This window comes from Terrapene carolina, unplaced genomic scaffold (genome assembly GCF_002925995.2).
Source record: "Terrapene carolina triunguis isolate 2854851 unplaced genomic scaffold, T_m_triunguis-2.0 Scaffold374, whole genome shotgun sequence".
Classification (NCBI taxonomy): domain Eukaryota; kingdom Metazoa; phylum Chordata; order Testudines; family Emydidae; genus Terrapene; species Terrapene triunguis.
The window spans coordinates 10,368,715-10,385,869 of record NW_020664725.1 but is presented as its reverse complement, the minus strand read 5'-3'; the positions used below and the strand labels follow the sequence as shown (position 1 = coordinate 10,385,869).

At 44.9% G+C, this 17,155-nt stretch overlaps 1 protein-coding gene across 1 annotated transcript in view; it reads left to right on the top strand.

Moving 5' to 3' along the window:
• The first annotated feature begins 644 nt into the window (after positions 1 to 644).
• UBASH3B (ubiquitin associated and SH3 domain containing B) overlaps positions 645 to 17,155 on the top strand; it is a 97,496-nt gene continuing 80,985 nt past the window's right edge. The window contains exon 1 of the mRNA XM_024196675.3: positions 645 to 831. Within this exon, the coding sequence (XP_024052443.1) occupies positions 668 to 831 (164 nt within the window). The 5' untranslated portion in view covers positions 645 to 667. The remainder of the gene's footprint in view (positions 832 to 17,155) is intronic.

Genomic DNA, 17,155 nt, shown 5'->3' with positions numbered 1-17,155 from the left:
GATCAAAAAGCAGGGAAAAGTACTGGGAGTTGACACACTTGAGTGTAGCTGTCCAGTGCAAACAACCAACCATGTAGGGATATTTTGAGGAACTGGCTTTTTAGGTTCACAAAAGCAGCCCCACAAACTGGCATACTGGGTTTGGGTCAAAAACAGCCGTGCTTGTTCAAAGCATTCAGCCACGCACACCGGTTAAATGTCTGCTGCCTGGTATAAAATCCACTGCCGCTTTAAGAGAGGGGAGGGTTTCCAGGAGAGGAAAAGGCAAAGCCTGCCCACAAGGGCTTCTTTTTGCCTTTCTGATCCATTCAGAAATTACTCATGGCAAATTCCTGACTTTTCAAGAGGAGGAAGTGCGATTGCATGGCTTTCATTTGCTGCACATGTGTGTCACAGAGTGGGAAAGAGACTTTTAAACTGGGGAGCTAGTCCAGCACCAGCGATGACTTTGTGAGAGCTGGGGTGGGAAAGGGGGGGGGGGTTGCTTTACACCAGGAAGCTGTGCTGTATGTTTCCACGCTCAGCTGCTGAGACAGAGAGACACACAGCAATACAACAGCAGCCGCTTGCCTTGCTCGGTGTGTGGATCAGCTGTCTCTCTTTCTCTCTCTTTTTTTTTTCTTTCTTTCTTTCCGGTGTGTTGTTTTGTGTGTCTTGCGATGGCTGAATGATGGCCCAGTACAACAACTCCACACCACACACCATGGCTGCCAAAGACGATCTCTACAGCAAAGTCACCCCCAGAAGAAACAGACAGCACCGAACGGGGACAATCAAACACGGGTCGTCTCTGGATATCCTTTTATCAATGGGATTTCCCAAAGCCAGGGCGTAAGTTGGGACATCTTTACTTCCCCCCTCCCTCCTTTGAGCCCCCTCCCTTGTCTGTGATAAAGGCTAGCTGGTTAAAAGTGGGGGGGGGGGGGGTTGCAATTTCTGGTTTGCATGTTGATCCAGGATGGAAGGCGTGTGTCTATCTGGTGGCTATGCAGGAGAACGTGATGCGATGCGCCGCTGCCTGTGCTGGGTGCCTATCGCTAGGTAATGCAGGTGCGCCTCGCTCCAAATGGCCTTGGCCGATTTCATTTGTCGGAGGATGGGTTTGTTTAGGAACCGGGGGGGGGGGGGGGGTTGGGGGGGGGGGGGGGGGGGGTTGGCTTTCGAGGAGAGGCTCCGCTCCGAGCTGCTGAACTGCAGAGGCAGAGCCCATCCACTGCAGTGGTTTGCAGGCTGGGGTGTCAATTTGCAGCGAGGTGGGAGTGGCGCGCGTGTATTGCATATTCATGGCCAGGGACGCGAACTGGGGCTCGGGAAGGCAGGTGGAGAAAGTAGCATCCATTGCGTTGTTATTTTACGGCGACTGTTATTCGGGTGCAACGGGGCTGTGGTGCAACGGAAAAAAAACAAGCTTATTCACAGGGCTGTGAAAACAGTGCCAGGCCTGGCTGCTGAATGGATGCGCCGAGCTACACACACTGGCCTGTAGCCCTATCGTGGTGAGAAATTGCTTCGGAAGTTTTGGATGGCCAGCGAGACAGGAAACTGGACTTCAGCACTGTGCAATTAGAAACCACATGCCTGAGCCATTATTTTGACAATGGTGATTCCTCGGCAGTTATTTGAGCTCAGTTCAATCAGCTGAGCTCATTTCTGTAATCTACATGCCGGTGAACTCAATGGAAGCAGTGTTCAACCCCCCAAACCTTTGGAATCCAACGTCCTGTGTTTTTCTTGCACAATTTAGCAGTAATCTGTTGTAACATTTCTTTGCTGCGCTTAAAAGTCATTAGGCAGCAACCTGAATATAATGTAATACTGACCTTCCCCAGCCCCCTTGTTAAAATGATGGCTACTGAGTGGGGTACTTTAGGCTGTAAAACAGACTAGGGGAATGTGGACGATTGCTTGATCTGCCTAGATTTGCCTTTTGTAGTTGAGATATCAGAACTCCGCTGGCTTCCGACTATTTTCTGTAGAGGTTTTTATAGGTACACAGATACACATGATTTTGAGGACAGACATCATCTATGGATTCATATGGCCACCATGGCTTTCACTAGAACATACACACACTCAAAATCCAATGTGCGTTTTCCAGTTGTCCTACTTATGCTCTATATGTGTGTCAATGATCTATAGCCATATATAGAAAGTGGGATGTAGCATTGAAACAGGATGCTTGCAGATTGGCATATTGAGGAAGCAATGACTTAATGCACCCAGATTGGATGGAAATGCACTAGCATATTACTCAGCCTAGATGGGGGAAAGAAATGCTTGATATGAAAGATAAAAACAATTATTACCTCTATGACAGTGATGTCTAGTTTGACAGCCAGCTATTTTACCTTCGGCTGAGTACCTGGTTACCATGCAGTTCACATCCTTGCTTAATGAAAGCTTGCTTCATAGTTGCAGTACATAAAAATGAAACCAAAGCCTAGATAGACCAGCTGGGAGAGTTAAATACAAAGAACAGGTAGCAAAAATACCCCCGAACTTAAAGGTTAAGCATCATAAAGTATTTGGACTCGGGGGGGGGTGGTGGAAACCAGCTAGTTCTTTACATACAACAGGATACCATAATAGTATATTTAACTGATAAACTTTGTGCTGGAATTGGATGACTCAGTGTATAACATAGCTCTTGGCACTGTATCCCAGTCTGCTGATAATGTTGCAATTAAATGGTTATTAAAATGTCAGTAAGAAGCAAAACAAAAATAAAAGCAGACTGGTAATTGCTGCTGCCCGTGGTGGGCTATTCTGGAATAATCCACAGGTCAGTGGTCAGGATCCCAAAAGTGCAGGGTTTCTAAGCAGTACAGAGCACGTTGTCGGGGTGATTCCCACAAGATTGCTGCTTCCCAGAAGAAGCCTTTTATCCAAATGCGCATTTCTGTGCAAAGGGAGGAGACTAAGGCTGAGATTTTCATATTCAAGTTTCTAGGACTTCAATAGCTCAGACATAGGTTAGGGGGTTGTTACAGGAGTGGGTGGGTGAGATTCTGTGGCCTGCGTTGTGCAGGTCGTCAGACTAGACGATCATAATGGTCCCTTCTGACCTTAAAGTCTATGATTCTATACCACATTATAAATGACGAACACAATAAAAATATATAAGGCTTAATATAATTGCCGTGGCTCTGGGTAGGTCAGTCGACCGATTGTACTTGGGACCGCTGGTTCTAAAAGCATGGACCTCTGCTGCCAAGCATTTAGTCAAAGCTGTAGCAGGCTCATCAGCTTGTATAGGTAGGTCTGCACTTCGAGCTGGGGCTGCAATTCCCAGCTCGAGGAGACATATCCTCACTAGCCAGCTCTGGTTGAGCTAACACCCTACTGAGTGCAGCTGTGGGGATACAAGCGGCAGGTGTGACTAGCCACCTTGAGTATGTGCCCATCGGAGACAATAGGCCCATGCTGGGGGCACCCAGCTCGATAGTGTAGACATTCCCTATATGTGGCTCAGCCCTCACTGTAGGAGAACAGAGCGGGACACCGAGTGGGAATGAGTTCCATGGGCGACTGGTGTATTCAGGAGGTTCACAATGGATCCACGAGGCTTCCATCCCACTAGATCAACTCTGCCACTTCCCCTACCGTACACGACCCCACGTTCCCATGGAGAACACCGGGTTGAGCTCAGCACTGAATCATCCAGGGGGCCAAAGAGGAGGCAACATAGAAAGCTACACCACTTCCTGTCCCCCACCTCAGCAGAACCAAGAGGTTGTTGTTTTGTTTTGGCCCGCGGTAGCTATGGAGTACCAGCAGGAGTTAGAGTATGGGTATTTATTACTTCACGATGAGCCTCAAATTAGAGGGACTCAGTCCAATTTCTACATAGTGAAATCCTCTCCTGTGTTCCAAACGTGTTTTCTGTGCTGTTAAAACATGTTTGCCTAGTAACAGACAGAGCAACATAGCAGCATTTCAGTAAAGAGGCTCCTATCCCTCCAGGGTTTGCGCTAACGCTGGGAGAATACTGAAAAAAAAAAAAATAATTGGAGCCTGAAATAAATTCACTTCCCCCATGTGTGTGCCCCCATCGCGCTAGCTTTTTGCAAATAGTCTAGGCTGAAATTCATCCTTGTCCGCAGGAACAGCACAAGGTCTGTGCATCACTTAAGCTCTTTGGGCTTTAGTGGGACTTAAGGAGGATTCAAGTGGTGCTTTGAGCCTTGTGTTGACCTTCTGTACAGGGATGAATTCCACCCCTAATGAACGTGTTTACCGATGGGAATGTTCCTTGACAGAGCAATTTTTAAGGGCATACTGGAAGAGAGTGGATTTCAAGTATGTAATCACGCTGGAGCCAATCGCATCCAGCCATGGAACAGAATATACTGGTACCAGGCCCACAAGCTACTTGGGGCAGGGACTTCATTTGTACAGCACTCAAGACAATGGCGTCTTGATCCTGGCTCGAGCCTCTGCGTGCGCCTGTAATACAAATATTCATAGTACCACATGTCTAATCAAAACCACTTCCATTTCAAATACTGAACACTCAGAAGCAAGCTGCAAACCAAGGGATTATTTGGTCAACAATTTTAAATAGCAAATTTGTTGAAGCTCCCAATCTGTTCACTCGGTGAACAGTTAAAAAAAAGAGGCATAATTAATTGAATAAGCAATCCCTTACAAATTACTCATCCAGATCTGCTTTTCTCTCTGCAGCGCTTATTTTTTCCCTTTTGAGTACTTATTTAACTGTTTGGGGGAGTAATGAGACAGAAGGCTTTTTGCATACTCTGGCTTTTAACAGATGAAATTCTGCATCCTGGCTTGAGCAATATCTTGAGTAATTAAATGGTCTAGTTCATGGGCTGCAGTTCCTAGGTTCAGCATTGGGACCTCTGAACAATTGTGTACATCTGTGCTGGAATGAATCCAAGAGGGAAGCATGGGGCTGGGCTGTGCAATTGAACACAGATACTGCAATTGAGTTAGCAGCTGTAGGGAAGGAACACTGGAAAAAGACTTCAGCAAACATTCATTTGGAGCCATATCCCACTATCATTCCACATGTGGAATTTTCATTGACTTCACTGCAAATTCTGCTCCAGGATTGAGGGATTGTTATTATTTTATTTGTATTACAGTAGTACCTAAAAGCCCCATTGTGTTAGGCATAGAATAGACACATAGTCAAAGACAGTCCCTGTCTCAAAGATCTTTACAGACTACAAAAATGGGAAGTATCGTTATCCCCATTTTACAGATGAGGAACTGAAGCACAGAGAAATTAAGTTACTTGCCGTGGCAGAACGAGGAATTGAACTCACATACCCGAGGCTCAGTCCAGTATCTTAATCACAAGACCATCCTTCTTCTCTAAGAAAAAGAGAACCTGTCCCTTTAGGAAATGAACCCTGTCTTTGAATGCATTTCCTACTGTTTGCAGCACTGGTGCAGCTGTGTTGGTCTCAGGGTATGAGGGATAAGGGTGGTGCAATATCTTTTAGTGGACCAACTTCTCTTGATGAGATAAGCTTTCGAGCTACAAAGAGGTCTTCTTCAGATCTGATATAACCTCGCCCACCTTGTCTCTCACATATCTTAACGGTTTTTTTTTTTTTTTTTTGGTAAAAATAACGGAATGAAACCGATTGGAGGAAATGAGAAAGGTGAATAAAAAGAGAAATGGAGCAATCATTCAGATAGATTGGCTGTAATACACCATCTTTATTTTGTATAGTGCTTTTAATGCAATCTGTATTATGAAATGCATTACAGATTTAAATAATGTAGTTACAACATAAAATAATAAGCAGAAGGAACTAAACAATCGGAGAAGGGAGGAAATAAAAATGTTCAGAGGAGAGCTGGAAATCTGGATGGTTGACTGGGCAGAGAGTTATAGGGAGATTGTACCATGCGTCTCAGAGAAGGCATTTGCACCAAGAATGACAAGAGTGTATGATGGGACAAATTAGATGTCTGTGGACAGAAGAAATATTAAAAGACAAAGTAAAAATTTTCAAAAGTGCCTAAGTCCCATTTTCAAACATGCCTTAGGAACTTAAGATCATAAGGGCCAGATTTTCAAAGGAATTTAGGTGTCTAAAGATGCAGATGGGCACCTAGTGGAATTTTCAAAAGCGCCAAAGCAGGTTAGGTGTCTAACTCCCATGGACTTTAGTCCTTGAAAATCTGGCCTTAAGTGATTTTTGAAAATGGGACTTAGGGACTAAACACTTTTGAAAATTTTGCCCTGGGTCTGCAAGGTCAAATTCAGAGAGGTTTTTAGAAACCAGGGAGGACAGTTTGTCCTGAAATGAATAGGGAGCCCAGGGAGTTGTTTGAGGATAGGGGCTGATGAGGTAGTCTTATTTTGATAGCCTCCCTCAATATTCCTTGACTAAGAGAATGTATGCTATAAGGATGGACAAGCAAAGAAAACCTTGTTTTCCAGAATTACCTCGACATAGTCTGCATACAGCCCTGACTAGGATGACCAGATGTCCAGATTTTATAGGGACAGTCCCGATTTTTGGGTCTTTTTCTTATATAGGCTCCTATTACCTCCCACCCTGTCCTGATTTTTCACATTTGCTGTCTGGTCACCCTAGCCCTGACACCAATACTTCTGAAGCTCTGCATAGCTGTTAGTGGATCCACTGCTTACTCCTGGACAATGAAGCAAGGAAACTACACAGTTCAGATTTTAACATGTCAAAGAAAACTAAAATGATACAGCTATTAGTGCAGAAAGTCACTTAATATTACAGAGGAATTTGAGAAAAATATGATTTTACACTCTCTGTAGCACTTTTCATCCCACTCTGACGACCGTGAAAGGCAGCCACCTCTGGGTTCAAGCATGGAAGCTATTTAACGGTGCACCCTAATGTTACACCCGTTTTTAGGAAAAGAAATTCAGGATACTGCAGGAAGTTGAAACTGCAAGGAAATTTGGGAAGACACATGACTGCAATCATCTGAGTTGCATTCTGGCCACGACATTAGATGTGACATCCCTAATCATTTCTGAAGAGGACCTTTATTAATTACAAGTGGTCACTCTTTGTATGTCTCATTCAAAAGGCAGTGACTCCCCAGTGTTACCAGACACCGTGCTGGGACATGATTTCTATACTGGGTTAGGCCCCAGACCTGCATTGAGCTCCTTGAATGCACACCCCTGTACTCTGGGGCTCTGGGTGAGCAGGCACAGGCATCTCTGGCACAGAGCTCATTGCTGTATCGAGCCCTTCGAGAGAAGAGTGACGCCCATTGAATTGCCATCACAAGTTCTTGCAGTGCTTGCAAAAGAGACCATCTGACTCAAGTGCTGACCAAGCCTGTCCCTGTGATAAGATCACAACCTAAAGTGCTGTGGCTGCAGCAACACTGCATCTTTGCTTGGAGGTATTTTATACATAAACCACAGCTTGACCTGTCTTCACAGTAATCCTGTTTCCTGAGGAGGTGGGAGGGGAGCCGAGAGAGGTGAAACAAAAAGACATTTCTGCAATATTGACAACCGGGACACTTGTGCCTGGGAGACTGGGGAAACTGTTTAAGAATGGTGCATCCTTATGCAAAGATTGCTTATAACAACCATGCCAAGGTCAATGAGTCATTGGGATATTTGCGGTGTAAGTGCCAGTCGTGCAGAATGAAAGCTTCCCGGTGGAAGTTTTTCTTATACACCCGCCTAGTTTGTGGGGCAGGGAAAGAGCTGCATTGCACCTTTGTGCAGTTAGCTTCCCCTTACTGGGATCCTGCATTTAAACATACAAATAGCATTATGTGATGAGTTCCCGGCCTAGAGACAAGTCAGTGGAAGTACACTGATCCCCGTGATCCTGCATCTCAGAACTCTATGATGCAGGGCTGTCAAACATTTACAATATCCCGGGAGGCATTAGCAACTTGCCAGGGACCTGTGGACCTTAGCCCATTTTGATATCAGAATAAATGCAAGCAACATAACATTTGCTTGTTCTTGTCCTTCTCACTGGTGATTTGTCTTGTGGGCAAAGGGCTGATCTTGTTGCCAATGACTTTCACCAGAAACTGGAGCAGCTTCAAAAGATAAGTAGATGGGGATCAGGGAGAGGTGCCATGGCTCTATCTCAAACACACCAGCCAATAGGACAAAACTTTAAAAAGAGAGCAATTTTGTTTGGTCAAATAGATTTTGTTTGTTTATTTGTGTCCCGTCCCCCGCTCCACCCCCGACTGTCAAATGTCTCTGGGACTGGGGGGTCTAGTGCACTCTTTCATGCCAGGCCAATGTCATGCAAGTCAACGCTTGTCAATGGGGGGATCATTATGGAAATACTGACAAAAGGTTAACTCTGCGGCTGAGCAAACCTAGGAGCTTAGAGGCAAAGTTGAAGATATGTAGCTCTGATAAACAGCGAAACCTTTAATAGCTTGACACTGAAAGAGGTTTTAACCATATTTCACTTACACTCTTCCCGTCACTGTTATTACAAGCAATTTGAAGCAAGTGTCATTTCTTCCTTTTACATATTATTAAGTAGGCATTGCAGTTCATGATAGTTCAGAATTAATCATTTGCGAATAGTGACTGCTAAATAATTTCTGCTGGAGAGGAGGGAGTGCATTAGACATATTTTTCCTCTCTCGATTCTTAAAAGCACAAGACTTATTATCTTCTCCACCCCCATCCCAACGAAATATAAACAATTCTTACTCCACTAGGATCTGATCCAGTTCCCATTAACGCCTGATTCAACAAAACACTTAAGCCCATCCTTAACTTTTGAACATGAGTAGTTGAGAGCAAAGTGCTCTGTGTTTTCCTCATGATTACGGAAGGGATGTTTTCAGTAACATTGGGGACACCTGTGATGCATAAAGCAGCAGTATATTTATTTTCCTAAACTATACCTTATTTTTGGGGGAAGAACAGGATTTTTGCTGCCAAATTCTATTTCTCCTGTTTTGCACTAATATAAAACATTATTGTTTTATTTATATTGCAGTAGCAACTTAGGACCCCTGATCATGGGACCTATAGTGCTAGGTGCTATACAAACACCAAACAAAAAGAGTTTGCCTGCCTCAAAGAGCTTGCAATCTAAACAGATGACAAGAAACAACAGGTGGATGCAGACAGTCAGACACAGGGAGAGCACAGGAGACAGCGTTGGTCGGCACGATAGATTTTGATCTCAGCATTGTCTCCAATAAGAGCTTTTATTCCTGATTCTTCTCATTAATAATATTTTGGTGAAATTCACCCCTGTCACTGTGTAGAGGGCTGGTGCAAAGTTCTAGGCACCACTGTTTTGAGGATAAAGTGGAACTTAAGTAGTGCATATGGCCCTCTGTACAGAGGTGAATTCCATCCTATGTAAGTGTAATACTAGCTAATAGTTAGCACTTTTCATCTTCATAGAAGGTCAGAAATAAATGAAGTGAGCTTCCCAGACCCCATGTAAGGTGAGTGAGTGTTCTCTCCATTTTACAAACGGAGAAATTAAATCAGAGAGGTGCATTGACTTGTTTGAAGCCACAGAGATAGACTTAATTAATTAATGTTTGTCAAGTTTTTTTGAATAAAGGGTACTATAGAATTACACAGTATTATTCTGATTTCTCTAGCAAGAACCACATTCCTCTCCACATATGATTTTTTTAAGCTGCTTCTCCACACAAAAATATTTCCCTTCATCGCATGCTTGAAATGAGTGTGGTTGGTAATTAATAGTAAACATCAGATTACAGTATATTACCAGTGGATAAACTGCAATAATTTCTCTGAGTCAGAATTCAGACCGTTCTGAAACATGGGGTGGGGGTGGGGCGCGATTCTCATTTAGGCTGGCAGTGTATATGGAGCCTTACAATCAGCCTAAATGTCAATCACATATACACCCAGTATGTTACCTTCACACTCCCTTTAACGCTCCTTTATGCTGCTGGAAGGGTGTAAAGTAGCCTTCCTGTCTATGAGTATCTGTCCAAAGGGCCAAGTCCTCAGCTGGTGTAAATTGGCATAGGGCCATTGACTTCAATGGAGAAATGCTAATATATATCAGCTGAGGAGTTTGCTCAGAAATAGCCTGGTTCTCATTTGCACCAAGGCCCCTTTATGCCACGCTGCCAGTGGGTTCTTTTGCACCAGTCTGGCAAGGCCAAGAGGTTTTAGAGTACATACGAATCTGTCCCCAAGTCTTTGGGAGAAAAGCTATATCTTCGGTATTTCCCCCCTCTCTCCTCGCAATATATTTTTACACCAGCTATGCAGTATCTTTGTAAATGGTGACTCACTGCTTCTGTGCCTCCCAGGCCATTATCTACACACCTACAAGATGCCCATTACTGCCTTCAATAAGAGCACCTGGGGGCTTGAGCACACTTTAAAGAGTCACAGCACGTAACAGAGAATGCAGGGCTGTTTCCCAGACAGTGGCTGTGCAGCTGGTCTCCTGCGTGGTGTGATCATTCTAGTCTGAAATGTGTCAGTGTAAATTTAGCCAAGTGCAGAGGGCTGTGAGCAGCGAGTGACTCAAGATGGCCCCACAAATCTGAGCCCTATGCACTGAAGGAGGCCTGAAGCAGAGAGGTCCTGTTATGGTGTCACGGTGCAATGGTACGCTGTTCCATTGCACCTGGCAGCTGGCATCCTAATGTCCCACAGATCCATGTCCGCTCACCTTCCATCCTGGTCAACTACACTTAGGGTGACCAGAGGTCCCGTTTTTAAAGGGACAGTCCCATTTTGGGGGACTTTTTCTTATATAGGCTATTACCCCCCACTCCCTGTCCCGTTTTTTCACAGTTGCTATCTGCTACCCGACCCTACATTTTCTTGTCATCGGAGTGGCACCTATACACCTATGCAACCTATAGCCACGATGCTGCAACTGTATCATCTGCAATGGCAGACTCCCATGCCAGTGTGAACCACCCATGGAAGTCAGCGGGGCTCCATACAGCATAGGTGCTGGGGTGCGGCAGCCCCCCAGGCTTGAAGTGGTTTCCGTCATAGACAGGGTTTACAGTTTGGTTCAATGGCTCACAGCACGCCCTCTACACACATTGTTCCAGCACCCCTGCCATTCAGGGGCACAAGATTCTTCTTATCTGGAGCCAGCTGCAGGATCAGGGCCTATCACACCACAGTGGGACCTGCCCTTCCAGGGTTTTTTGTGCTTCATTTTGATTTTACAAAATTGGTCCAATTTTGCACACACACAAAAAAATCTGCAGTATTTGCTGTTTTCTCCTAATGTCCTGCTCTCTCAAAAACACAACCCTTATTGGAATTTTCAGTTTCAAAATCAAACTTGGTTGCACTGACCCTTTGCAATGAGGCTTAGTAGATATCTTCTCCCAAGAGAAATATGAATTAACTTCATGAAAGCTCTCGGCTTTTGGGGTCAATGCTCCTGGTTGATTTCATTGAAGATTCGTGCTCAAAAGCGGATGCATGGCAACTGGGATCAATGTGTTTGAAATCCTTCCCAACAATCTGAAAAGGACAGTGATGTCTCAGAGCACTGCAAGTTGTTTTCGTGTAAAAGTTGTCGTATAGGGACATGGCTTTTAACTCCATTTAAAATGCAAGGCAGTGGGAGAGCTTTTGCAGGGATAGTACTTCAGTGATTTAGTCATAGATACATAGGGTACCTGACCAGTGCCTCTTGCTGGGGCTTCCTTTGTCAGTCAACCTTAAAACAGGGTCATCGGTGTTCCTTTGTCAATCAACGTTGGACTCCTGCTGGGATTCTTTTGTTGTTCTCTCAGGAAACGCCGGTGACTGCTGTTGATTTCTCTGCCTTGTGTTTGGTTTTTGGATGGGCCAGGCTGGTGCTAACTGGGTTTTAAAAGATGTGAGTCAAGAGTGCCAAACTAAGTGGGAAAATAGACTGGACAAACAAACAGTTCTTTGAGGGGCATGTGTAAGAACCGGTGGCTGGAATTTGCTGTATGGAACTGTGCAGCCATGTTGTAGCTTTCCCTGTCTGTGTGCACACGGCGGAAGAGAGTGCTGGAGCTCTCTTAGCACAAGGATTGTGTGGCTGTGTCTATACTAGATGATTAGGGCCCTACCACATTCACGGCCATGAAAAACGCAATACCATACCATGCCATCCTTACTTCTGTGCTGCTGCCTTCAGAGCTGGGCGGCCAGAGAGTGGCGGCTGCTGACTGAGGGCCTACCTCTGCAGGCAGCAGCACAGAAGTAAGGGTGGCAATACCATACAATGCCATCCTTACTTCAGCGCTGCTGCTGGTGGCAGCTCTGCCTTCAGAACTGGGCTCCCGGCCAGCAGCCACCACTCTCCAGCTCCCAAGGCAGCACCGCCGCCTGCAGCCGCGCAGCAGTAAGGGTAGCAGTATTGCGACCTCCCCACCAGAACTCCTTTTTGGGTCAGGACCCCTACAATTACAACACCGTGATGTTTCAGATTTAAATAGCTGAAATCATGAAATTTGCTATTTTAAAAACCCTCTGACCGTGAAATTGACCAGAATGGACCGTGAATTCAGTAGGGCCCTATAGATGATTCGTCTTTAAATATTTCCCAGCTCCAACAGGAGCGCTAGTGCAGACCCATCATTGCTGTGTTAACGATCTTGTGGTCTCCCCCTGTATTAAGAGCAGGCCTAGAAGACATGGTGGTTGAACGTTCCCACCACTGCTACCACTGGTGCTGCTCCACCAGTGATCGCAACAGCAGGAGCAAAAGTGTAGGTGAGTTGCTAGGGTTTTTATTGAGAAAAAGGCTCAGCTCATGGAGGTCCAGCTTGTGATTCTAACACAACTGGCAGCTCTAGGCTGTCCAAAGGGCCCGGGATGATGGTAGGACCAGAGCTTCACCCCCTCCCTTGTGGTCAGTGGGCCTGAGCCAGTGTGGAGAACATGAGGTGAATATACTTTACAGCAGAAGCACATGGTTGCTGCCCTGGAGGGTTCTTTCCTGCACCCTGCAGAGGGATCCAGGGTGAGTCAAATGGGATTCCTTCCGGGATTGCCGTGCACTCCCTTCACAGCCTAGCCCAATACAGTCTGTGGCTTAAAAGCTACAATATAGCCCTCTGCGTACAAGGCCTGACCCAGTGCCCACTGAAGTGAGTGGAAAGACTTCCATGAACCTCAGGAGGCGTCGGATCAAGCCGCAATGGCTATTTGCCCCTTCATTAATTGCCTGAGACCCAGAGAGAGTGGAGAAGATGCAGTCATAGCGGGGGTTTCTGTTTTTAATTCTTTCTGACATTTAGAAGGTCAGTGGAAATGCTTGTCAAATAAAACAGGAAGTTACTCTGACATGTAAGCATTTGAGCACGGGATGAAAATCAGCAAAGGCAGCCACAAGCCCTTGTCTCTGAGCACCAATCTTTCACACACTAAGACCAAATAGCACCTGAAGCGGGAAATCACCATTTGAAATATCTCCCACAAATGATCTTGTACTGTTTTTCATGACCATGACTAACTTTTACTCCACCGACTAAAGGAAATTATCCTCCCTGCGGACTGAGACTTCTGAGCAGACTTAGGGGAAGAATAGTCCCATGGCTAGAGGGCTAGCTTGGGCCTCAAAAGACCTGGGGGTAATTCCCTGCTCCACCACAGACTTCTTTTATGACCCTGAGCAAGTCACTTAGTCTCTCTGTGCCTCTGCTGACCATCTGTAAAATGGGGGTAATAGCACTGCCCAACCTCCCAGGGATGTGATGAGGATAAATATGCTAAAGATTGTGAGGTGTTCAGATACTGTGGTGATGGGCAGTCATAAAAATACCATAGATAAGGCACTGGCCTACACTTAAAATTTAGATCGACCTAGCTACGTCACTCAGGGATATGACAAATTCACACATCCTGAGCACTGCAATTAAGCCAAACCTAATCCCTGGCATAGACGCAGCAAGGTTGATGGAAGAATTGTTCTGTTGACCTAGCAATTGTCACTCGGGGAGGTGGATTACATACATCAATGGAAAAATCCCTGCTGTCAATACAGAAAGTGTCTACCCTATGGTGGGGCAGCTGTAGCACCCATAATGTCGACATACCCAAGGTGAAATTCACAGAGGACCAGCAAAGGCCCATGCATTACTTGAGTGGGTCCCAGCACAGGGGTGAATTTCACCCGTGGGTGTTTTTTTGTTTGTTTGTTTTGTTTTTTGAGTCAGAATTGATTAAATCCAAGACAAGATTTTCAGAAGTTACTAGTGATTTGGGATGACCAGTGTGAGGTACCTTACAGGGGCCTGATATCCAGAGAGCGGCTGCTCAGCGCTTTCTGAAAACCAGGCCCCTTTCAGTTGTCCCAAGTTGGGCACCCAAACCAAATAATCACTTGTGAAAATCTTGGCCCATGGATACTCAGCTCCTCTGGAAATCAGGGCGCTTACTCCAGGCATCTGAGGTAAAAAGATTTTGGCCTAAGTGACTTGCCCAAGGCCATGCAGCAAGTCAGCTGCAGACTTGGGTCTATATCTCAGCAGTCTGAAATCACTCTTAGGCTGCAAACACCACAAAAATGGCCTCTCACGTGACACTTTAGATTCTAATCCAACCTTTGAACTCAGATGTGCAGAGGCAGTAGCATAAATCGAAAGATGTTTTGTTAACTGAATATTTCAGAACTTTAAAGTATGTTTGGTTTGAGTGTCATTTTAGGAACGGACAAAGGGTTTTTATGGTTTCACAGGTTGGGTGTAACTGTGGTGAGGAAGGAATCTCATATTTTCCAAGCCAGTTCTCTTGACCTTAGATGTAACAAGTTAGTTTTGAATTTGTGTTGTATGCAGCTGGCTCTTCTATTGAACATCCTTCCAATCATATGAATATTTGAAACAACCGAACAATTAATCTGAGATCATGAAAGTGGGATTGAATGTTGTGACTAGATAATGATCCCTTTGCTGCAAAGTAAATGTCAAAGCAGGAGACAATTTTTCAATCACAATATAAAATTCACTGGAAATTCTTGCTACTGTACCCTATTTTTCTTTTATCAAATGAGACGAACATTGAGACCAGGCTGTCCTCTGAAAACATCCAGGAAACACTGGCCATGCCCATTCCAACATCTATACCGGTCTGCATGAAGGTCATCCGTGTTCAGAGGGCTGGTGCATGGCAAATGCACCACATAAATTTCACTTGAGCTTTGAAGATTTAAGAGGAACGAGGGTGGAACATTTAGAGCCTGGTGTGGATTTTCAATAGAGCGTGAGCTTCATCAAAAACTGCTTGGGATTCCACTGTGATCCAACCCAGAGGAGGAAATTGCTATGAATTTAGGAGCCAGTCTGGCGAAAGCACTTAAGTACATTGCTTAACTTTAAACACACGAGTAGCCCCACTGGCTTCAACTGGGACTACTCGCATGTTTAGGTGCTTTCTGGATGGGGGGGTCTTTCAAAAACCTTTATTTTTAAAATCTGTAGCACAGTCAGAATTTCTGCTGATTCTACATCACTGTCAGTGTTCCAGTTAGCCAGCTCGGATCCAGCATTAGAATAGCTACATTCGGTTATCTGGATTAGGTCTTTAATTCCATTTCCTCTTGGTTTTCGTCAGCCAGTTGGTTTTTTTAATGTGTACCATGCGTCCTGTTTGTTGTGATATTTTGCACGATTCAGTTATTTGGTTGCATGTGTAACTATCACTCTACCCACAGACCATTCTGTTGCTGGAGACTCTGACCCAATGGACGTACACATGCAAGGATTCACTCTTCTCTCAGTTTTAATTTCAAACATACATATTATGCTATAATAACTGCATGCACCCGTATAGTCAACTGGAATTTGAGTACCCCAAATGTCAATCCTCTCACCACTGTGAGGCAGGGAATTATTATTATCCCCATTTCACAGATGAGAAAACTGCAGTACAGAAAGACAAACCCTACGTTTTCGAAAATGACTTTTTTGCACGGGTGTGTGTGTGTGTGTGTGTGTCCCATTTTAAACACTGATTTTTAGACGTGCTGAGCATCTAGAATCTCTATTCTGGGCATTGGGAAGGGTGAGTGCTCATCACCTGTGAAAATCAGGCCCCTTAGGTATCTAAAATTAAGGCACCTAAAATTAAAGGCTACTTTTGAAAGGCTGACCCTGAGTAACCTGTCCAGAGCCAGGCAGCAAGTAAGTGGCAGAGTTAGGTATAAAGCCCAGGAGTAAAGTTTTCAAAGACACCATGAGTGGACTTATGCGTTACAATGCTGAGCGTCATGGCACCTAACTTTTAGACGCCTAGAAAAAAATCACAAGGACAGCACTATGATCCACAAAGCCAAATTAGACGCCTAGGCTCCGTACATAATGAATGGGGAGAGAAAGGGCCCTTAAGAATGTGATCCACAAAATACAGTGCATTGACGGGGAGGGAGGGGGTGACAAGAGGGCAGCACACACCCCTATTTCGGAGATAGGCGCCTAAGTCCAGGCTGCAGAGAGCTGCCTAGCTCTGCTCAGCGATCCACGAATGGGAACCTACGCCCTGGAGTCAGATGGCTGAGGTGCCTAAGGAAAGACTCTAACCTTGCCCAAAGCCACACAGTGAGCCCTCACTAGAGCCGGGATCTCTGAAGCTCCTGGCTTCTTCAGGAACACTGTGTTTAATCTGGTCTCGGTAATTCTCCTAAAATCTTGTCAATTTCCCTCACACGGAACTGTAGATTATCGTGGGGCAGATTCTGCTATAAACTTGAACTCGCTTCACTGAAAGCCGTGGAGTCACTCTGGATTCCCACGGCTTTAACCAAGAGCAGAAATTAGCCTCTTCCTCTATTCTACGTGGCACAAAATGACCACCGCAAGACTTGCTTTTGTATTATTAGTGCCTACAATCTTCTAACCATATTTCATGGAGGGGAGGGGGTCTAAAACCTATTAAGAAAAGCTTTTTTTTTTTTTTTTTTAAAGAAGTAGATTGTATTATAGTAAATGAGAAGTGATACCCAGAGGAAGCTGTTTGTTCTCGTTATCAGCTCTAACTCTGATCTCTTGCAATATGGCACTTTTTAAATCCATCATTGTAACTCTGAGACTAGGTTAGAAAAGGTCGGCTGGCTTTCTCTCTCTCTCTCTCTCTCTCATATCAGCGTAGGCTTCCCCAGCCCATAGTTTCCTGCAGCAACACAAATTTCCAACAGATTTTTGTCTTTAATTTTAATCAGATCATTCTCTCATGTGCAGGGAA